Consider the following 23,222-nt stretch of genomic DNA (forward strand, 5'->3'; position numbering starts at 1 on the left):
CCAGAGAAATCTGCCTGTGATGAGTTTCTTTTATCCAGCCCAGGTGTCTCATTGATTTCAGGAGTTAAAAGCTATGCCTCTTCTGCCAACAGGCTCAGCCCAAGCCTGTGACAAACATTTTCTTTGGATTTCCATTTTTATTTTAAAAATAAACACGGCATAGTACTAGCATAGTTTGTTCCATTGTAAGATAGCCATTTATTAAAGAAGCATCACATAAGCTCTTACCGTCTTTATTTTGTTTTTTTTACTGTCTTATGTTATTATGAGGCAACTTCAAGTAGACTTCAAGTTTCAATAGTATCAGAACTGTTTTAGTAGATGAGTTTAATTTGCTAGACAAACAGCTATTTCCAAGAAGGCCTGATGATCTAATGATCTGTATGGAAGGTATTTATTAGAATTAGTCTTCTAACAGACAAAGTTTCAGTTTCTGAGGTTCTCTTTATCAGTATGTTTTATTGCTTATTTCAAAAATTGGTATGTGCTTTTACTTAGAAGTGTCTCAGTACATTTTATTGCTTATTTCAAAAATTGGTGTTTGCTTTTATTTAAAGTGTCATTTCAGGTTGTTGAATTCTTCAGCCAAGGACCTTGTTTTGTTTTTTTCTCTAGCTTCTGTGTAGGTACTTATATTCATAATAGTATTTTTGGCTTTATTTGTGTAGTTTTGTCTTCAGGAGCTAAGGCGGCAGTTTCCTGGGAGCCACAGAGTTAAACGATTAACTGGAATGAGATTTGAAGCTATGGAAAGGTAAAACTTGAATTATTTTTTTTAAGATGTACTTTCTGTCCGAAAACATGCTTGCTGTTTCTTAAAAAGGAATTCAGGCACTGTAAAAAAGCTGTGCAGTTTCTTTATAGAAAATAATGATGTGCGTATTATAATGTTTAGACATTTTTATTGCTTTTTTTCAATCTTCCCATCAGACTTCATAGATTAAAAAGTTCCCTTACTCAACAACATAAGTCATTATGCAGTAAAACGCTATGCCTTTATTTAATGAAGTCTGGGAGGTGTACATTTCATCTCACAGAGTAGCATATGAAAATCAGCGCCAGTATTTTTTTGCCTTCATTGTTCTCCTGTGCTCGTAATTACTGCAGGATGTAGCTCTTTTCACTTGTTTTCTGAGTGTGGATAAGTCGAGTAGAACTTAATAAGGATTAAATCTATAGAGTTAGTTATAGAAACAACTCAAAAAAACATACGGAATAGAATCGCAGAACCTTAAAATCAGACTGAACTTTTTGAAATTACCTGTGGAAGGGTTATAGCATACTAAGTTTGGCATGAATTATAATCATGAACAGCTTAAAACTTTACAGTTTTAAAGTCAAAAGAATGACCTCAGGGCTTGAGGTTGACCTTTAGTTCCTGCCTTTCTCCTTCGGATAAATCTTTGATATCAATATTCTGGTCTAAAGCACTTGTCTTGAGTGTTGAGAAGGAATTCAAGCTTCCAGTGCCTTTGAATGCTGGCAAATCCATTCCATGCCACAGTTTGCTTAAAGAGTTGGTGAAATTTGGAGCTTTTAGGCCATCTTGATACGAAGGAACTGGAACTTAGAAGTAAACCCCTAGATGCATTTTTTTATGTGCTTTTATTTATTTAGCAGGTGTTCTTCATGAATTGCATCCATGCAAAAGTAACTTTTCAGATGTCACTTGATATGAGCCAGCAGTGAATGTCTGTTGCTTGACTCAAAAAGAGTGGTTAACTGGACTCCACAACCACAGGAACTGTCTTGGGACGACTAGATGTTTCACACTCGCTTTATATCGAATACACATTTATGAAGAATTGCCATTAAACTTAGCTCTCTTTCTGTCTTCATTTGATGTAGCATAGGAAGACAGTGAGACAATGGCAGCAGATTTCGCCCGCTTCCCTATTCAGAAGTGCAAAAGTTCTTAATTCTGTGCAGTCTTATGTGACTGCATTGAAGGTGTTATTGCATAGGAACAGATCTTCGTGGGAGGTGACTGCTGCACAAACATTAAGTACTGTTTCAGCACTGAAATGACATTGAGCCACGATTTTCCAAACGTGCTCATAAAAATTCTTGATAAAATGTCTCTGTCAGGTTACATCTTTGAGATTGGAACATCAGGGGAGCAGAGGCATTAACGAAAGCTGAGGTTTCGTCTTCATAGATTTTCTCCAGAAGTCAGAGAAGAAAGAGGCTTCAGCTCTGTGTTGTCTTGGAACAGGAACCCACCTGCACGTGCTCTAAGCTATGCCCTGGAGAAGCCTTGCTCTCTCCGCTGATTGTAAATGAAGCCTAGGGAGACTTAGGCTGGAGGGCTCACGTTTTCAGTTGAGCTTCTTGTTAAATTGGAAGTGACTTTTAGGAGTTGGTAAGATCCTGCCTTCCCCACGGAGGAAACAGTGAAGAACATCCCAGTAGATGTTTGCTAATCAAAGAATAGTATTCTGGAACTTCACGCTGTAAAGCTGGGATTATGGCCATCATGTTCAATCTTACAAAATTCCTTGGATAAAGTAGCAACTAACAGGGAACGTGAGTGCAGCATTTTGCAGCATGTCTGCTCAAGTCTGTAGCAGTCACCTTCTACCTGTTTTTGCTTTTGTGCTTCCTTTCACGTTTGTTGTCATACCTAATGGTAACTGGACTGGACAGCTGAGCTCTGCTAATGTCAGCAGTGCTTAGGGAGCCGTGAGAGTACGTGAATGGGTGTCCGAAGTGAGAAGGGGATGTGTAGCATCAAAATCAATCAACAGTACCCCTGAAAAACTACTTATCAAACTATAGGTGAAGACACAAAGCATGCCCTAGTTACGTGGTGATAGCGTAACAGCTGTGCAGTCAAATGTGTTTTGAATTATTTCATTTGTCCAGGTTGGGTCATGTACACAGCTGGCTGAACACACAGATCTGTTTCCCAGAAGGCTGAAAGCGTTTAATAGCAGCTGGAGTAACCTGTTTTGAACATGCTTCAAATAGCAGAAGTAATTAATAAAAACAATGAAGGGATGGTGGAAAACATTTTCTTTCAAGATTTATGGTATAGTCTAGGGGCGACTCTTGTGTGAATCGCCCCAGTTTACTGTATGCGGCTGCGTATACTTTATAAAATCATAACAAACTTACTTGAAGTTTTAAATTACAATAATGAAGTGAAAAGTCATTATTTTGGATGGCCTTTCAAATTTTGGGGCTTCTCTTTCTTGGGAGATGTGAAAGAGAGTTGGGATGTGATGATCGGACCTATTGGGTACAGAAAAAGAGAGAATAGATAGAGTCAGAAATTGGGTGTAAAACATGTAAGTTGTTGCTGAAATAATATTCCATGAGGCAATGTATTTTTTTAACTTGGTGATGTAAAAAACTGCTGTTCATGTTTAGCACTCACTCAACAGAATTTTGTATGAATATAATTTTCACAAGTGTGTTCAGTATAAAAAATGCAGGAGGGTCATTATCTATTGCAAAGACAGACAAAAGTCAGGAGTTCTGTCTTAGCAGGAATAAATGTGGATGATTTCTTTGAACAGGTATGATGATGCTATCCAGCTATATGATAGAATTTTACAAGAAGATTCAACTAACACAGTAAGTTTAAAAGGTTTTTCTGAACTGCACTGGTTTGTTGGTTGAAATAGTGATAACATTTGTGGGTTTCACTGTGGAGAAATGTGTGTCTGTATTACTGTATTTGTTTCCTTTAGTTTCTTAATATAATAACCTATGTTACCTTCATTTGAACAAGTGAGATTCTTTTCATGATGAGAAGGCGTGATATACCACCTGCTTAAACACTGAGTTTAGGAGACAGGATTTTAACTAGCAACTTTTCCAGCAGTCTCAGTAGGTTTTAAATTGGGCCTTTCAGCTTTTCCATTTGCCCTGAATATTCAGATTTAAAGGACTGCTATAGTCTGCCATGTGCCATCTCTCTTCCTACTGACTAATCTTACTTAGATTAAGTATGAATACAGTCAAGTAGTGCTCGAATAGCAGTTATTCTGATTTATTTTCTGGGACATTTTACTACCTCTTGAATCAAAATACTATAAAGCTTGCCAATCGTATAAAACAAAAATCTGAGACAAACTGTACTTTTAAGCATTTTTTGAATACTTTTTGTGTAAGCCACCTGGAGCTATTAGGTGCCAAAATGAAAGTCTAGGGAAACTTGTAGCAATATATTTTCATGCATTTTTTTCCACAAGGATAAAACTAGAAACATGAAGGAACTATGGAGTTCCAAATTTTTATATCACGTTTGGCAAAGTCAGTTAATTATTATTTATCATTTTCTGTTTGAGGGTGTATGTTTGTCCATGTTACTTGGTCTCAAAGAACTGATTCTTTTTATTGGGTAAGCATCTATGTAAATGTAGTACTTGGGCTATTGCAGATGTTTTTGGCGGTCTCATATAGATGTTCCTCGGTGTGTTTTGAACCCCTGCCTTTCTTCAGTCTGCTTATTTGATGTGGTCTGCTATTCAGGAGGGGAAGACTCAAGAAACACAGATAACTGGTGTGGGGGAGTAACCGGGGTGTGCCAGAACTGAATGTAGATAAAGTGCCATCACTTCGACTGAGTAAACCATTTAAAAAAAAAAAAGCCCCAAACAAATTAAAACCCCTCAACAACCAAAAACCACCGAAACCCACCAAACAAGAAAAGTATTTTCAAGGCAACACATCTAAAAATGTTAATACCAAGTTTAGCTCTTGGACAACAGTGGTAGGTAAAAGTCTGGCTCTTTTAGCAGTGATAGAAGTGATATTTTTTGTGCAAGGGTAAAAAGAACTGTTTCAATTCTTCACTCTTATTTTTCATTCTCCCTAGAGCGGTACTACTTGAACTATGCTCTGCGAGGCAAATGTAGGTGATCTGCAGTTGTCCTTTGGAAGTCTGTAGTGGTTTTGAGTAGCAGTTTGAGCACGTGGTGCGTAGCTTTCTGCAGTAAATGTTGACGGATTTTATCAGTGTAGGGCCCAAAGAGTTTCAGAGACACTAAGTCTTCAGGGTCATGTTGAAACAAGGTGGAACCCATCTACTGTGAAGCCACAAGAATAGGTCACCTAGGTGTACGTTTTGTGACCTTTTGCTGAAGCCAGTGGAAAATGGAGCACCGTATTACAATGACCACAGATCTTTGTTTGAAGTGTGCGTTTTTGGCAGTTTTACTCTTCAGCTGTCTCAACATGGCTAACATCATCTGAGTGGTTTGATGGATAGTTTTATAGGAAAAAAAAAAGATATATTTAAATAAGTAATATGCATGACTATTACCTAATCTGGATTTCCTCCTTAACAAAATCATAAAGTTCCATAAAATGATAATATTTAGAAGCATAAGATGTAAATATTAGAACAGCTGCGTGATCTGCTGGATTTCTTAAGATCTGAGAAGTGGAGTGTTAAATGCAAAGCAAAGGTTCCTTGCTATATAACTGTAGAATAGGTTGTTGGCTAAGCCTTGCATGTGAAGAGTGAAAGTTAAATAGAAAGTCTTGATAAATTGTCATGTGCAAATTTGTGTCTTTTACCTGTTAATTATTTCCATGCATATATGTGGCTGCTGTAGGAAAATAAATATTTTGAGATTTTAAAAAAGAAACTGTTGCTGAGTTTGTCTTGGCCCTCACCTTACCTTATAGCAATTTCTTCTGGTTTGCTGACACATGAAGTTGTTTATGTACATTAAACATTCTGGCAAGTGCTGTAAGTGAAACACAGACATTTGTTCACACGAACCATGTAAAAATCATACTTTACGTTGACTGGCACTTTCAAATAGAAGCATGGAAAAAGCTTTTTCAAAAAATTACTTATTTTAAACACCTCACAGACTTTCCATTATGAAAAGCGAACTTTGAACTCAAATTATGTAACGGACATTTACATTTTCAGATGAGGTTTTGTTGCATGCAAAACTCTGAAATCAAGGTAACTAATTATTTGATTTCTTAGGATAGACTTCAAAGTACTCTGTTTTTAAAAGATGATCATCTCTCAGTGTTTTATCTCACTATGAGCTTACTTGCTGCAAAAGGTGCCTCATTTGACAATGGAACAATATTAATGTTGTCACTTCAGAGATCATGTTTCATTTTTCAAAGCATGTAGGTGTTGAGTAAGAGTCTGTTCCTTCTCTAAAGAGTTTAATGAATGAAATGTGACTCCTGTGAAAAATACAACTTGTGTGCATTTTAATGTGATAAGAATGGGAACCTTTTCCATCCTTGTCCCTTTTGTTTGAAATGAAGGCTTTCTAGAGCTGTAGCTGACAGATTACTCTGTTATTAAGGCTGCATAACATTTGCCCTTGTAGGCGCTTTTTTATTAATTGAAGTTTTACGTACTGTCCAATTGAAAATCTTTATACTAGTTCTGAACAGTGGCTGAGTTGTTCGTAGATCTTCAGATAAAAAGCTCAGTCTGTTTCTCAGAACAAAATAAGGGGGACGCTTTTTTAGCAGGGTTGGTAGAAAGGACTTTTTTGTTTGTTTTTGCTGTTAATGTATTTCATTGAGAAATCCTCATCCTGCTCTGCTTTGGAGGGAAGCCTTGGATACCAACAGGAAAAGAGCTCTTGGTAGAATGCAGCTTTTATTATGCTATGAGAAAAACACCCAAACTGGCTGGGTTACAGGCATTTGAAAGTCTTCGCTTCATGCTCTCAGTAGAGACTGCTGGAATTTTTATTAAATTCATCTTAAAATCCCGTTTGTATTGAGCGTGATCTATCCCAGGCTACAGAGACTAAGCAGGACTTCCTTGCAGTTGTTCCTCATGGCTGTAGAGCTGTGGGAAAGGGGCAGAAAGCAGGGAGACTCCTTTCTTTTCTGGATTGCACCCAAGGAAAAAAACCCAGAAGGAACTGAGTAAAAAGAGAAGGAAGCAGAACTGTGAGGACCAAAAGAGAGAGAGAGAGACAGGTAATGGAAGATGAGGTGGTTAGTTAATGGGAGTGGTCTGGTCAGATACAGGGAAACAGATGGCTTGAAGGGTGGGTAGGAGATCAGAGGGATTTGTATTAACATTTAAGTCTTGGACGCTTCCCTAAGGGGGAGGGGTGTGGGTGTGTGTGTCACATTTTGCCTTGAGGCACAGTGTTTTCTGCTGTCGGTGAATAGCTTTGAGACCTACTGGTGAAATGTCTCTTATTCCCTGTAGTACCTGGTGTGTATTAGCTCCATCAGTAACTGTTTAAGCTCTAGTACTGGAGGCATATACCATGTGAATGCTGCAGGTAACCCAACTTGTGGTTCTGCAAGATGGAATTTCTGTTCTTTCGCTAAAGAAAACCCTGGTACACGTCATACCTTCTGAAGATAAGGCTAAATGCTCAAGCATGATACTTAAAAAATGCCATAATCTTTTCGCCCTTAAAATGACTGGTAGTCTTTTGAAGTAAGTAGTTGTTGTTTAGCTGTATCCTTTGTAAATTCAGATAATTTTGGTATAATATTGCAAAATTAAATGTGATGCCACATTCAAACTCCAGGCATTTTTAAGTCACAGGTTGATTTTCACAGTGTTCTCAGTATCTTTATTAGTGGTCTGGATGCAGATTAAGGTTTATGTTTTGGATGAATTTCTTGTATAAAATTCAATAGGAAATTCGCATGGAATTGTTATACCTATTTTCTATTTGATACGTAAGTCCCTGTTTCTGAGCGTGGGGCTCATAAATAAGAATCTTACAAATGGAAGTAGTGTCTAGAATGTTTTCTTCTCTCATTTGTTCCCCAGCAGCCGTGTGAGATGAAATAGTACTGACACTTTGCATATGGAGAGCAGATGAAAGCACAGCTCTGAAAAATTATTTAGGACTCAGTTCCTAAGCAGGCAGTTAGCTGTCTGATTTTGCTATTGATTTCAATTCTGTAATGAATATTAAATGAGGAATTTTTAAACTATGTGTATATGTGTGTCAGATTAAGTTGAATGCCTTTTTGCATTATTTTGCCCTGGCAAAGATTCTGCTTTTAGGAAGAAATTTGAGTGTAGACCTATATATTTTAATTAGATAGCTAAATGTTTTTGTTAGTCAGACTTTCTTAAGGTAGCCTGTCCAGGAATGCAAAGAAGATTGATGATGAGAAAGGAAATTTTGTTCATATATTCAAGACTTAGGTTAGTGTCTAACCCACTCCACTGTCATCCTAGTGCATCTGCAGTTTCTCCTGATTCTTCCTTCAGCTCAGCCATCAAGAAGATTGCAGAGCACTTGATCGACACCAGGGGAAAGTGAGATAAGGCACAAAGTTCTGCCTTAATTCTTGTCCACAGAAAACCTGAGGTCTTTATTGGGATAATTCTGCTGGTTTTCTTGCCCATTTTTCAACTAAGCTTTTAATACAACAAGACATTGTATATGCTTGCTTAGCTTAGAGCATGTGGATAATCTTATTAACTTCATGGGTCTAGTGACACAATTGTGTGAACAAAGAATTAAAAATTAGAATTTTTGGAACAAGTGTTTTTGGTGAAGCTGGTTTCTTTCAGGGTTTGTAAAATACTTCACTAGCAACTCTTTTATGGGAGTGGGCAGGAACAAGCGTATGCATCTGGTCACATGAAGTTACACTTTCCCATACTATTTTGAGATGCTTTTTCTAGCCAAGCTGGACGTGTGTCAGAAGAAGCACAGGAGGTGGTTGAAGACGTGGGAATCCAGATACTAGAAAGATTCAGAGCAAAATCTTAGTGCTTAGTATCATGTAAATAGGCAGCAATTATATATCATGAATATCTGAGTTCATTCTTCCTAGCATCTCTGTCTATCATTGTGCATTACTACCATCTTGGCTGTATAGGTAGGTTTTTTTTTCCTCCCGTTCCTTGCCTCTACTAAATGAGAAGAGAGTCGTGAGCACCAAGTCTGAACAGTGATAATTTTTTAAAACTGCAGCAGCTGTGCATTTCTTTTGAACAGAGACCTCCTGTGAAGTTCTTGCAGCTTTGTAGGTTTATCTACGGCATGCTTTAAGTTGCAGACAGGAAAATTGCTCACCAAGTGAAGTATCTACTAATAGGGGGAATTTTCTGAGGTTACGTGTGTATGTTTCATTAAACTGCTAGCACTGCCAGGAAAGACGCAGCTAGTCCTAAACTTGGGCATAGTGGTAGTTTTAAAGGTCATTGAAAAAGATAGTTTGGCGCTGTGTCTGATGCAGGATGGAGTTGGTGAGAGGTGTGAAGAGCTGCAGCTGCTGCTTCACATAGTCCCTAGGGAGGACTGATGGTTAAGCTGGGGATGCACTACGTGGATCCCAAAGAAATGTTTTCTTCTTTTGACAGTTGGAACATCATTTACCTCTGTGAGGTTTTTTTGCTTGTTGTTCAGACGTGATGGGTGAAGCGAGAGGGCAGAGTGCATTCCAGCATTTTTCCCATGTTTTACTTTTGTGAGTGTAGCACTTTTAAGTGTTGGTGGAGATTTTGTCCCTTGAAATTAAGTATTTGAGGACATAAGAACACATATTCTGTTGGTGCCAAAAGCCCATTTTACTTGGGCTGTTTCTGACAGTGGCCAATGGCAGATACCAGGAGAAGTGTACAAGAACAGAGCAATCACAGCCTGTTCTGCCTTCTTCATCTTACAGTTTTCCTGTGCCAGAAGTGGTAACTCTGTTTTTAATAGCTCTTCATGAAATTATCTGCACTGATATATTTTTTAACTTCTTTTTGAACATTCAGAAATTGAATTGGTAATTTATTAATGAATTAGGCAAATCTCTCCTCATTTTTTCAAACATTCAGTCTACCAAATTTATTCGATACCCCCTAATCCATCTGTTATGATCAACAGTTGTTTTCTGTTCACTTTATTTGCGTTACTAATTTTGGGGATCTTCTGCGTTTTTGTTCCCGCTAGGTTGAGAAGTCCTAATCTGTCCAGCAGTTCTTGCTGCCATTCTGTGCTCTGAAACCCTGCTGCTGTTCCAAGTGTCCTTTCTGGGTGTTTTCTGTATTTGTATGAGGAAAGAGGGAACAGAACTGCAGTCAGTATTAAAAATGCAAGAGCACTATGGAATTCCATAATGGTAAAATGATGCCAGTGATGTATTCTCTTCTGTAGTCTTTTCTGGTAGTTCCAGTATCACAATGCTGTGGGTTTTTTCTTTGTTTGTTTGGTTTTTTTTTTTTTTTTAAGACCTCTTCTGAGCATTGAACTGATGTTTATAGAACTGTTTATTGCAACTTTAACATCTTCCTATCTGGGCAAATTCAGACAGCTTTGGTGTGTACGTTTAATTTGAATTGTTTTACCTATATGCAGCCCTTTATCTAGATTAAATTTCAGGGGCTGTTTTATCATGCTGACATTCACTGTTGTGAATGCTATTCTTTGCAGTTGACTTTTGTTCTTTATACTTACATAGCTCATTATCATCAGTTAACTTTAGCACATCCCTGTTAATCCCCTTGTTAGGTCACTTATGAAGATGAGCAGTAGTTTTAGTACAGGCAACTCTGGGATTCTCAATGCAGAGAACTCACTGGTAGGCAAGAACTCTCTTCTCCTCTATTTTGTATCTTTTGACTAATTTATTTATCCATGTGAAGACCTTCACCTTCACCTCTTGCACTGTGGCAGCTTAGTTTTCTTCAGACCTTTCAGCTTCAGAGCAAGAGATCTTGTTGAAATTATTTTTTAAGTCAAAATTGAATTTTAAATGGATCTTTATTTATCCACACTCTTAGTGACTCCTTTGAAGAACTCCAGTAGATCAGGGAAGGCTTATTTTCCCCTGTGTAGACTGTTCTTTTCTTTGGTATATAACGGTTTTCATGTTTTCCAGTTCCAGGCCTTCTATCTTCTACCAGTTTGCTGTGTGCTGGTGTTAGACTTTATGGGCTATTGTTTATTGGATTCCCCCTAGAATCCTGTAAAAAGTTATGTTCAACATTGCTGCTAATGTTTTCACATGGTCCCTGAAGGAGCACTTTCAGCTCCGCAGCTCTGTGCGTGCATAGATTCGTTGCAAGGATTTGGCCTGTTTTAACTGCCTTCCATGGTTAACTTCGGAAAAACCCTTAAGTCTGGCAAGAATACATTCATCGTTGCGATTCTGTTCAGATTATGTGGTATTTTTTGATGTCTGTGTAATTCCTTCCCTTTAGTTTTGTTGTAGTTGTTTACACAACTGTTTTGATGTGCATATTGCAATTTGAAGGAAACTTTTTGATAACGAAATGGACATTGTCTAAAATGTTAAGTCCTTGATAAAAACATTTTAAAAAATTAATAATTTCTTTTTAAGATGCAAAATATAATTTGCTTAATGCTGCAGCAGTTATACAGATAGGAAATTGTTCCTTTTTTAGAGGTGTCAGTCCCTGAAAATTCTCCTACTAATTTAGAACAATCTTAAGGCTCTCCCTGTATGTTTTACTAATCAAATGCAGAAGTTGACAAATGTTCAACTCCTCACTTCACTTTGAGTCTACTTAATGCTAATTAAAAAGAATCATGACTAATGGAGGATTAGTTCTTGTGCCAGATTGGGGATTATTCGTCTTTAAAAGAAATAGCTTAGAAAGGTTCACTGTTTAATAAATATTACATACTGAAGTACCTTAGTCCATATGATACTGATTACGGTATAAGTGTTTCTTTAAGATAGGATATGTCTTTCGATTGAGAATGCTGGATTTACAGAATTGGCCAATGACCATTCCAGCATTTTGTTTTAAACTCTGGGAAACTGATAGAGGGAATTCCATGTCATAGGTTCTGCATGGTCAAACACTGCAGATCTTGTTGCAGCACTGAAAGTTTTCTCTTTTCCTTTTAGTTTAAGGTCAAAGGAGAAAGGAGATTGAGTTCATTTTTGTACCAGACTTGCTCTTAAAAAATCTTACTGTTGTGATGCAAAGAACTGAAATGTAACTGTTGAACACAATTTTTTAAATCTTTATTAAGGTAATTGTTATGGTGGTTTTAGTATGCTTTGTAGATTTCAAAATAATCTCAAATCTTGTACTTAAAAATAACTTTCTCATGAATATTCTTAATCTACTCGAAATTAATGATGGAACAGATTTGCACTCTGCATTTTGCGGTTTTTCAGTGTCTTGCAATAGGTCCCCTAAAAATGATCTTATATTTTGAAATTTGAGATTTTTACTGAAAAAAAAAAGGCCTGAAACATAATAAAACACATGAAATTGCCTGGTTTTCTTATATTGCCTGATACTAAGGTAGGTAATAAATCAGCTGTATGAAAAATGCTAGGTAAAGCTTCTGTGGAATTGGTGGGAGGCTGTCTTTCTGTATCAAATAAGTTTTTTTTTTGTCTGGTAAAGTGGTTATTAATGTCGGCAGTGGTTCTGGACAGTAAAACATTTTGTTTCATTTGATTGGACATAAAGAAAAATTGATGCTATGTGTGTAAATTGTTGTTATGTGGCTTTCCTCGGGATGCTCAGTAAGCACACGGAGTGCAAGCCCCTGCTCACTGAGGAGGAAGCTGGTACATGCAGGGAGCTAGAAGGGGCTCAGGGACAATATACATTAGAATAAGAATTAGAAATTTACAGAACACAAAGTCGCCCATGTCTTGGTTTAAGTGCAGGCCTTTTCATATATTTTTCTTAAAGCATTGACTGCTGGAGTAATTGAATTTCAGGTTTTATTTTTTAAAAATCTGATACTCTTTGTGATTCAAAGGAAATCTAGAAAGTCAGATGGGAGCGTAGTCTGTGAATACAGACAAAAGCAACAGTAGTTTGTTTTCATGTCTTTATTTTTTAGCCTGCCTTATCACTCCTAGGAATCACAGATCTGAATACTTCAGATCTGCTGAACACCTATGTGTATGTCTCTTGGCAATGCGTTCAGAATATTTCTGTTATAATTGTATTTGTGATGGAAAAATGTTAGTCATTTCTTTAAAAAAACCCTTCATCCTCATTGACTTCTTCCCAATGGTTTTAAAGAGACTTTCAAAAGTTCTATGCTACTATACAATATTTTTGTTTATCCTCTGGATGTCAGCACTGTTTTGAGTAGCTGAGCCTCTTTTTTTGTAAACTAAGAGTTCTCTGTAAATAAACTAATCCCAGCATTTCTGAAGGTTTATTTGAGGGTGAAGAGAGTGCAGATTTCAAGGCCAGACACTGCTTTAGTTTTGATGAAAAGGAAGGTGGATAAAAAAGGAAGGTTCAAATACTCTTTTTCCTCAAATAAGAAACTAAAAGTGTAATTTTGAAGAAATGTTGTGGTATTTGGTGCATTTTAGAAGCAGATAAATTCCGTCAAATGTATATGTAATTCATTTAACTCCTAAGTTAACTCTTAAGTGCTACTATCAGAACATGTTAATTACGTCTAATCCTTTTATCCTCATTATTTGGTTGCATTAGATGACATGCTTGTTATAGGTACACATCAGTTTATGTTTCTGACTAGAAATAATTGTAGCTTTTCATAAATCAAAGTCTTGATTTACGTTATTTGGGAGTGCTGTGGTTAAGAAATAAAGCAGCCATGGAGAAAATCTATTTCCAGACTCTTTTGGAGGGCTGACTTGCATGCGATTGAAGGAGCTGCATTAGGAACAAAAAAGGAGGTTGCTTGTGTGGACTGTTCCTGTTTGCTATTGCAAATTAAATTGTCAGATGCATTGATTGATTTTTATATATTAAACAGATTATGTCAGTTCTCAAGCAGTTTAGTTTTGATCAGTCTCATGCTTGATTGATTTTTTATTTTCCTTTAAATTCTGAAAATAACTGAAATTTTTTATTCCAAAAGCTACATTTTAAAGTAGATAGTCTTACCTGCAAAAAACCTTCTGTCTTGATACGCTCCTTTGGCTGTGCACGCTGTTGTCCCCACTTTCCCTTCTGTCCTGTTTCAGGCTCAGAGGGCAGGTCACTGGGCTGTGTATAACATCAGCCTTGGGTAGTGAGTTTGACAGTGCCCTGGTGTTTCCACCACAGCAAGGGTGCTGACCTGCTTTACGAAATGCTTTGAGACCTCTTCATAAGATGTGATAGAGAACAATAGTTTCTGGGGGGTTTTGGTTTGGTATTTTTATTTTGTTTAGTAATAGTAGCAGTATGATAAGCATGTGGGATGATTCTTTTTATATTTAAACAGAAAGTTTAATTACGCTGTTATCTTTATTTTTAAAACTCTAAAGTAAGCAGTGTGCATTATTTTTACAGTGATAAATGTGGCCAACGGTTAAAATTTCCAGCGTTGGTTATGGCTTTTAGCCAAACATCTCCCAGTATAAAGTAAAATGATGAATGTAATTTCACAGGTTGCAGTTTGACAAAGCAGCAGTGGAAAACAAAATGACTGTGGGTAACCCACCGCACTGCCTGGTCCTAATTTGTCTCCTGATCGTTCGGGTGAATTTTCTCTCTGCCTGTGTCTTGAGTTTAAGCAAAGCGAGAAATATTTTTTCCTCACTTGAGTCGTTTTCACTGAATTTTCATCCTATATATATGTTTGTTGGGGAGGTGAAGGGGATGAACTCCAAGCAAAGAATAAGCCTACAGTTAGTGTTCAAAGCATTTCTAGCTGTGCTGTTTTGGTAGCTTGGACTACTTGACTTATATGCTACACTCTCACCTTCTTCCAGAAGGAGTTAATTTATTCAAATTATGATCAAATGCTAAGAAATTATTCAAGAGAATAGTTATGTTTAAAATACCGTAAAAATGCAATAACTCTTTTGAGATATATATGACTGATCTTAGGAAGGTATATCATGAAGTAACTAATTTCAGAGCTATCTTAAATTCAAAGATTAAAATCATTTAAGGTTTCATTGAAGAGTTGTGCATTGCCATGCTGTCAGGGCTTCTGTAAGGTGATACCCAACTGCATAACCTCTTTACAAGATGCAAAATCGGATGAGAACTATGAGGGGAATAAGCAGTGGGACTTCGTTACCAGAAAACTGTGCCTTTTTTTTTTTTTTTTTCTTTTTCATTCATTGTGTCATGGAGAAATGGCGCATGAGTGTGTGTACATGCAGACACATCACACACACCAGACCGTCTGTCGTCTCCTGTCTGACTACAGCAGTTGTGATACCCAGGAGAACAGAGGTTATAGGCAAGGCAGGAGGCTGATGGTATTTGTGCTTTGAGGCATGTTACACTGGAATTTGGGTTTACTTTCATTCTGTCAGATTCCCAGTCTGATGACTTTCAGGCTGGCTGAGGTGTAGTGCTGGTTGCTCCAAACTCTGACACACTGCTGGGAGGACGTCCATTGTTTTGAATTACACCTCAGGTGTATCTTGATTCACAATTCCTAGAGGTCTGAAAACTGCTCTTAGAGAACTGTAACCAACATACTTCAGAAATTGGAATATTGAAGTACAGAATAACCAACTATTAAAATTCTGTGTATCTTTTTTCCTGGTGGTCTGTAACAACTTGTACGGAGTTCAAAATTTAAATGTATTATAATACCTATAACTTGTTTTTATATTGTTACAAAACACTTCCCATATTGAAGTACTGCTCAGTTTTGCCATTGAAATGGGGATTTTGTATTCTCTTTGCGTTGAAGAGCCTACTTTGTGCTCTAAGAATTATGAGAGTCTTGTGTATGAAAGTGGTGTGTATTCAACATTAATTAAAGGTGGCATTCAGCACTCCAACAAGAATGTCTAAAAATGGCTGAAAGCCATATTTATACAGTGGCAACCAAGATACATGTGTGGGATTCTCTTAAGACTCAGTCATCATCTCTACTTTATAGTCATGGATCTTGTGAATGACAAGGTGGGGGTCTTTGGAATGGCTGAAGATTAGCATCCCCTGCTGTTTTGTAATTACCAGAATCTGGACAGTCATTTATTTGAATGAAATAATGCATACAGTTTGTGCCTCCAAAGAAAAGCATACATAATGTGATTGTAAGGAGAGGTTTTCAATCTCTCAGTGGGATGTCATAGGGTATGTTTATAAACTTCAACCTAGCAGTGGCTCTGCAGTGGAATTTCACTAGTATTGAGGCAATAATTTGCACAGTCAAATTGCTTTCTTTACAAAAACCCAGGGAATTATGAGACCCTAATCCTTTATTAATGTCAACCCATAGGCAGCAAGAAAGCGTAAGATTGCCATTCGAAAAGCCCAGGGGAAAAATCTTGAGGCCATCCGAGAGCTGAATGAGTATCTGGAACAGTGAGTGTCTAACAAGAATACAGATTGTGTTTTGCTATTCTGATGAATCTTTTTAATTAAAATGGAATTTGCATTTGATTTACGCTTTTGCTTCCATGCTGGTCATTTACAGAATCCTTTGCGCATTCTTTCTTTTTTCCCTCTTTTCCTCTCTTGTCTTCTCTATACAGATTTGTTGGAGACCAAGAAGCTTGGCATGAACTTGCAGAACTTTACATCAATGAACATGAGTAAGTTGTTTGCTAAGTCCACATAAAACTCTTAAATTGAAACCTACTCTGTGTAAGTCAAAGACCTCAGTGATTTTTTTTTTTGAAGGACTAGTGTTAGAAAGTATGCGGTCTCATTTACAATATAAGAAGCATCAACAGGAAATAATTACCAACCTTATTTGACTACCAAATGCTTTAAGGAGGTATTTGGTTTTAAAACAGAAACAGTTTGCTTAATTACCTGTATGTTTCAGTCATTATTTTAAAAGTGGTTGGAGTGTAGCAGGGAACAGCCCTTATTTCCCATAGTTTTTCATTCAAGTGATGTTTTTACTAGTTACAGATTTTTAATTCTTTACTTCTAAAATCAGTTGATCACAGCAACTGATATTCTGATTTACTTTCAGGCTACCTCTGCAAGAACTTTTAGTAACCTTTAAAAAAATCCAAATCAAAACAAAACATGGATCCAGAGTTCGAGGCATCTGGTTGCCTGGGTACAAAACCCAATGCAGTCAAGAATGCTGAATGTTGTAGTAACTTGCTTATTGGATATTTAATGTTTTTGTTAGCTTTTTTTTATTGCTGTAGTGACAGGAGGAAATCCCAGTGTGAGAAGATTAGCTCAAAGCCTTAGCGCAAGTTTTCTAATATCACAGCATTAATTCTAACCTCCACCCAAAGGCGTTTCTTCCCCCCTCTTTAGTTCTTCAGCCCAGCCTGAATTATATCACATTGTTTCCTTCCTTCCTTTCTAGAGACTAGTAAAAGAATCAAATTCTCAGGGAAGAGATGGCCATTCTCACTGTGATGAAAAAATTGTTTCCCCATCACCTCTGCTTCCACCCCATTCTCCAGGAAAAAAAATTATTAAACTCTTTCAAATGCTGATTTAAGGAATAATCTAGAATTTAGATACCCAGATTTCATTTTGGGGGGAAAATTCACCAGCAATTTTCCAAGAAAATAGCTATTGTTTTAAAAAGAATTGTTAGAAGGATATTTAAGCTTGTCAAATCTGTCAGTATAAAAGTGAATGATAGTCGTGCAAGCATATGTATTCCATTACTGGGTTTGTGGGATTTTTTTGCTATAATCTTTATTACAAAATTGTGTAATGAAACCTGAGGAAGAAATTGCTTTTGCTTGTATTTGTCTTGGACTGTAATACCAATGAGAAGTCATATGTATAACTTTCTCCAGTTCATTGAAAAAAAAATTGACTGTTCTTGCTGTACTATTATGGGCATCATTATTATTATTATTTTGATAATTAAATGGGGAAAATTAGAATCTTTGCTAAAAGGCAAGTAAAAGCTAATTTTGAAAAAGGAAACAATTCATCAGCTTATTTGTTTTACCAGTCTCACAAATTTAGCCTCACTTGTGAAATTGCGGTGCTGTTACCATTGGTTGTAAACACACACAGCGATGTACAAGTTTCTGTAGCCCTCAGTTCTGTGCTGTGCTCCGTTATGAGGGCTGTGGCTTCTACTTTAGAAGGATGAGGTGCCGATCCTTTCATCTCCAAATTAATATTTGAAATACATACACGACTACCATAATGTGCACAGGAGAAAAACACAATATATTCATTTTAAGAATAAATTTTTACAGATTATGTGGTTTAATATTGTCTCATCATTGCTAAATGGCTTTTACTCTGATACTAAGTATCTACTCACACTGTCATTACAAACATTGCGTCCCTGAATTTTGGAATCCTGTCACGTAAACGCTGTGCAACAGTGCTAGCACATATCTGTAGAAGATACAAATTATGCAGGAAACTCTGTTAGTTGGAAAATTATGAAGCTAAGACTTTTATAATTAAATATACCTATGTTTTGAGCTTGACTTGTTAATTATTTCTGAAAGCTTTCGTTTAAATCAAAAGTATTAGCCTTTTCTTTTTTAATGATAAGTTGTTGCCCATTTGGACTGGTGTGGTGCTGTTTTTGTATACAGATGTGAACTATTTGATATTTAGAACTGTTCTTAGTACGTTTTTTTGATCTCAATTCTGTGATTGACTGTGAGCAAATAAAGGTAACTGGTAGTGTAAGTGCTCTGGTCTGTAACTTGGTTTGTGAATCCTCAGGTAGCTGAATTTTCTTGTAGAAAAACAACTATTTTGTAGTTCGAGTTAAATATCTATGGGACATAATGCCTGTTTCTACTCATCACTCTTGTTGATAAGAAACGGCACTTTTATTAGTAAGAAATGCGTACATTAAATGCTTTCCGTGAGCTGTTCCATATGCATACCTAGATTATGAAATGTTGTGTTTTTCACTGTCGATGGTGTAGAAATAGTAACCTGAAGTTTCAAACATAATTTAAAAATAAAACATTTTTATTAATTATGAATCTTTTGAAGTTATGGGGGGAAAAGTAAGACTTCTTGTATTGTGCTGTAAAGAAATTGAAGCAAAGACCCTTATACTCTGTTTTGTCACTGTGTTTCATATTCCCAGCTACGCAAAGGCAGCCTTCTGCTTAGAGGAGCTCATGATGACTAATCCACACAACCACTTATACTGTCAGCAATATGCTGAAGTAAGTATTTTTAGAAAAATCAATTATGTTTGAATACATATTCTGTTTTTATATTACTGAAGTGGTGAAAATGGAATAAAAATGGTTTCTTTAATTTTTCCCTAGGAGACTTAAGAGAGTACACAGAGAATGCTAACATCTCATAGAATTTAACATGTTAAGAGAACTGTGTTTTCTTACTCAGTGTGACTAAGCTAAATACAAGAGTAAGGGCAGGAATTATTGAAGATAAAAATTAGTTTTAAGTGAGCTATTCTTGCTGAAATGTTTATGTACTTTTCAAATTAAGTGCATGAGAAGTTAAACTTTTCCACAACAATGCTGCCTAGGAGGTGATGATGTATTGCCTGATACTGTGGAGCCAGATCTTGGAATCCACATAGGAAATTTTGCCTGAAAGAGCACTGGGGGGAGAGGAGGCCCTTAGAAGTTTTAGCTCAAGGTTTTTAGCCATTTGCGGTCCTTTTTCAAATATTTTTTTCCTAAATTATACTGCTAACTGCTTAGAATGGATTTAATTTGCTTTGTTAATGTGGATAAAATTGGGTTAACATTAAAACTTGAAGGTCTAAGTATCTTTCTGGTAGAAAGACTGTGAAGCATGTATTTTAATATTTATCCCTCAAAATGAATAGAAAAAACAATGGAGTAATCTTCTAAACTTTGTGTGCTGTTTTGCAGTTGAATGGATAATGAAAGGCATTGTGTTGTTTTGTGTGCTGGTGTAGTGCTGTGCTGAAGGAATGTAGAGTTAGTATGGATTTATAGCAGTCAGAATTTAGCTTTAGATTTAAAGCTTGTGTTACCTTTCATAAGAGACTGTCCCAAGGTTGTAGGTATGTATAGGTGCAAATAATAACTTTTTATTCTTGTACCAATAAATCAGTTAAATGAATGCTGGCTTTTTTCCTTCTATAGTTAAATATTTTAAAATTTGTATATTGAAAAGAGCTCGGATTTCTCCCAAGCCAGTATATGGCCTTTGGTAGGGCTCACCTGATTTGAAATATCATGTGAAACAAACCTGAAATGATGTTTCATAATATCTTTGCTTCAAGAGTGAATGCCTGGGGTGCGGATGACATGTGCAAGTTTCAGGAGCTTATAATTTTTACAGGTTAAATACACTCAAGGGGGGCTTGAAAACCTTGAGCTGTCAAGAAAGTATTTTGCACAAGCACTGAAGCTTAACAACAGAAATATGAGAGCTTTGTTTGGACTTTACATGGTAAGCATGATTACATATATGATTATAAATATATTGATTATATGTTTTCCATGTTATCATTTTGAATATGTTTTTATGCACGTATATTGTCCTTTACCATTTGCTGTTTTGTTTTGTTTTTCTTTTGGTTTACCTTAATGGCTCAGATTATCAACACTGTTTTTAAACACCGAGAATGGACAATTTTGTGCCCGTAAGCACTCCTTACTTGAAGTGCTCTTAACCTTCGAGTCTTGCCCATGTTTTCTGAAGAATTGTTATTATTGGCACATGAAGGTAACTTCTTGAAAAACGACTTAAAGTCATACTCCTCGCTACAGGGTGGTGAACTGCTGAAGATTACAAGCACAGTATGATGGCTGCTTTTTTTCTTCTTTCTTCTATTTTTTTTTTTTTTTAACCAGCCAGGGTTTTTTTTCATTGCTTTTTTTCTCACTGCAATTTCTAAACACAACTTTCTACTTTGAATTTAAAAAGGAGTTTTCAGCTTGCACAGCATTGTTGGCTGAGTGTGGCCGTGACTACAGTAACTATGGGTAGCGTGTATTGGCATCAGTTCTTCAGATTCTGAAAATACACTGAGGCCTCTATTGAAGATCGTCCTTTAGATCTTAGACCTTAGATCTTCTTTTAAAAGGCCTTTTTAAGGATAAAACCAGAAAGGTTCCATATATTTTTTTTTTTTTATATGTCTGTATTCTAGGCCACCCTTTTGTCTCTTGGGAGGTAGGCAGTTTACAGAGACACATCAGGCAGATAACTTTGAGTCTTCCTGTAAGTACTCTGGAATAGGGGTTTCCTTTCAAGGACTTGTTAGGCATCGCCTTTAAGACTCAAAGAGACTTGGATCTAATCTTCTTAGCCCATCTGCAGAGATTCTCGTGTTGGTGATTGTATGTTCAAGAAGGAGAAAAGAGTGGCTCCTTGCTCTTTCTGAGGTCATTTAGCTTTTTAGGAGTATGTTTTATAGCAAATCTGTTTATTGGCCTGAAGTGATTTTTAAGGTGTGTGTACAAAGAGACTTCTGCGTTCATTCTGCAACAGACCTGGGTGTTTATTGTGGCCAATCTTGGCTTGTCCTCTGTCAGATCTTATGTCCTGTCAGTTATTGTCAGTCTGTGAAGAAGATTTAGAGTCTGTTATCTATGATTAGCTGGCTGGCAACTTTGAGCTAATATGACCCAAGCATTTGAGAAACTTTTTTGCTTTGGCAGTGCCTGAAAGTTGTACACATAAACCCTGATTTGCATAATGCAAGGTCGTTACTGCAAAAAACACATGTATGCTCTATTTCAGATCTGGCTGCTGTCACATTTCACTAGGTGCTTTTTGCAAGCACAGCTTGCCGTCGCTGCTTCTGTATCTGCTCTTTGGCTCCTGATTTCTTTGTAATACTATTTCCAGGCTTTAGGATCTGGTTTTGCTGTGGGTGGCTGTGCTTTTATTGACAGACATGCTGAACGTTTCTAGCCCCGAAAAGAATGTCCATAACACTGGTAAATTCTCCACAAAGGAGTTTGGTTCTTAAGTAAACGTATTTATTTTTTTCAGGTGAAGGTGGGCGTAGTTTGTATGTAGAATCTTACCTGCTTTTAAAATGTGTTTTCTGATGCCACAGGCAAAAATGTCGTGTTTTTAATGGCAGTTTGGGCACACCAGTGATGTATTTTATATCATCTCTGGTAACAAATCAAATGGGGAAGACTAATTCATAACTTGTCACTTTAGGAAAAGCAAATTGGATTAGCTGATCATGTCCAGATTTGGTCTCTAACTTAGTGCACAACTGAACTGAAGTCTAGTTCAGCTTTAATTAGAACAAACAGTTGTTTAAAAAGTTTCGCTAATTCTTAATTGGGTGCTGTTTACCAGTAACTGGTTTTTTCCTCTTTTTCTGCCTTCACTGCACATAGGACTCTGAATGCAAAGGTGATGAATGCTCTCAGTTTATTTCATGCACATATATTTTATAGTTACACTAGTTTTATTTTTATATTCCTAGTCTGCCAGCCATATTGCTTCCAATCCAAAAGCGAGTGCAAAAATGAAGAAAGATAATATGAAATATGCCAGCTGGGCAGCTAACCAAATAAATAGAGCATACCAGGTTAGTGTATCATCTTTTTATGATGTTCTTAACATGCTCTGTGATTCTTTTCTATTCTTTTATCAGTTGCTGTTCAAGAGGTTAGATATGACATGTAAATCACCATAATTTGCTTGGATTTTTTTGCATTCTACTTCTGTTTGATATCCTGGAACCCTTAATTAATGTAAGGCTGATATTTTACAGTTATTAATTAGTATTGTTTACTTACTAGCTTTGAACAGATTTTTTTTTTTTCTACTGACATTAACTGAATGTATGCTAGTGTAATGTTGACCTCCAAGACTCAGTTCTGCAGCTAAGTGTAATAAATAAGTAATAAAACTTGGTGTGTCCTAATTTTTAGAGCTATTTGGTTGTCTACTTCTATTTTCCTAGAAAACAAAAGAAAATTCTAGAATTCTGTTTTCCTTCAGTTTATTCTGACCTTTCAAAATCATATTTAATGGTGTTCCTAAGTATTACCTAAGTGATTGTGACTGAAGTGTTTTGCATAGTTTTATAGAAAAACGCCTGTTGAATTGTGAAAATCTAGACTTTGTAGGCCACAATCAAAGCTTACTGAAATCATTAGGAGTCTTTTCAGCTATTTGAAAAATTATGCATAAACATCTATATTTGCTTTTATGTTATAAACCTCTATATTTTTTTTACAACTATGAATGAAAACAGATTTTAGCTCATAGATTCTGTCTGTGCATCCCAAACGTAGTACATCTGTTTGACTCCCTTACAGCTATTTTTAATGATCTACCAATCAAAGTTTGTGTGAGTGATCCTGCACATCAACATCGTACTGTCCAGTTCTTCCCAGAACATTTTCTGAACAAAAACATTGGTATTAAACGCAAAGGCTTTTAACGCTCCTTTCTCTCTGTAATATTTCATTATTGGAACCCAATATTTAATTTTTCTCTTGCTGCTACTGTTTCACAGTTGATACTAGCAAATGGCCTTTTGACCAGC

At 36.5% G+C, this 23,222-nt stretch overlaps 1 protein-coding gene across 1 annotated transcript in view; it reads left to right on the forward strand.

Annotated features, from left to right (window-relative positions):
* The window catches only part of EMC2 (ER membrane protein complex subunit 2), a 43,877-nt gene that overhangs the window by 15,195 nt on the left and 5,460 nt on the right, over nt 1–23,222 (forward strand). The window contains exons 4-10 of the mRNA XM_086465377.1: nt 669–754; nt 3,522–3,579; nt 16,065–16,150; nt 16,321–16,380; nt 18,840–18,921; nt 20,039–20,149; nt 22,152–22,256. Coding sequence (XP_086321503.1) covers nt 669–754; nt 3,522–3,579; nt 16,065–16,150; nt 16,321–16,380; nt 18,840–18,921; nt 20,039–20,149; nt 22,152–22,256 — 588 coding nt within the window. The remainder of the gene's footprint in view (nt 1–668; nt 755–3,521; nt 3,580–16,064; nt 16,151–16,320; nt 16,381–18,839; nt 18,922–20,038; nt 20,150–22,151; nt 22,257–23,222) is intronic.

This window comes from Leptosomus discolor, chromosome 5 (assembly GCF_034619465.1).
Source record: "Leptosomus discolor isolate bLepDis1 chromosome 5, bLepDis1.hap2, whole genome shotgun sequence".
In the NCBI taxonomy this organism is placed as follows: Eukaryota; Metazoa; Chordata; class Aves; order Leptosomiformes; family Leptosomidae; genus Leptosomus; species Leptosomus discolor.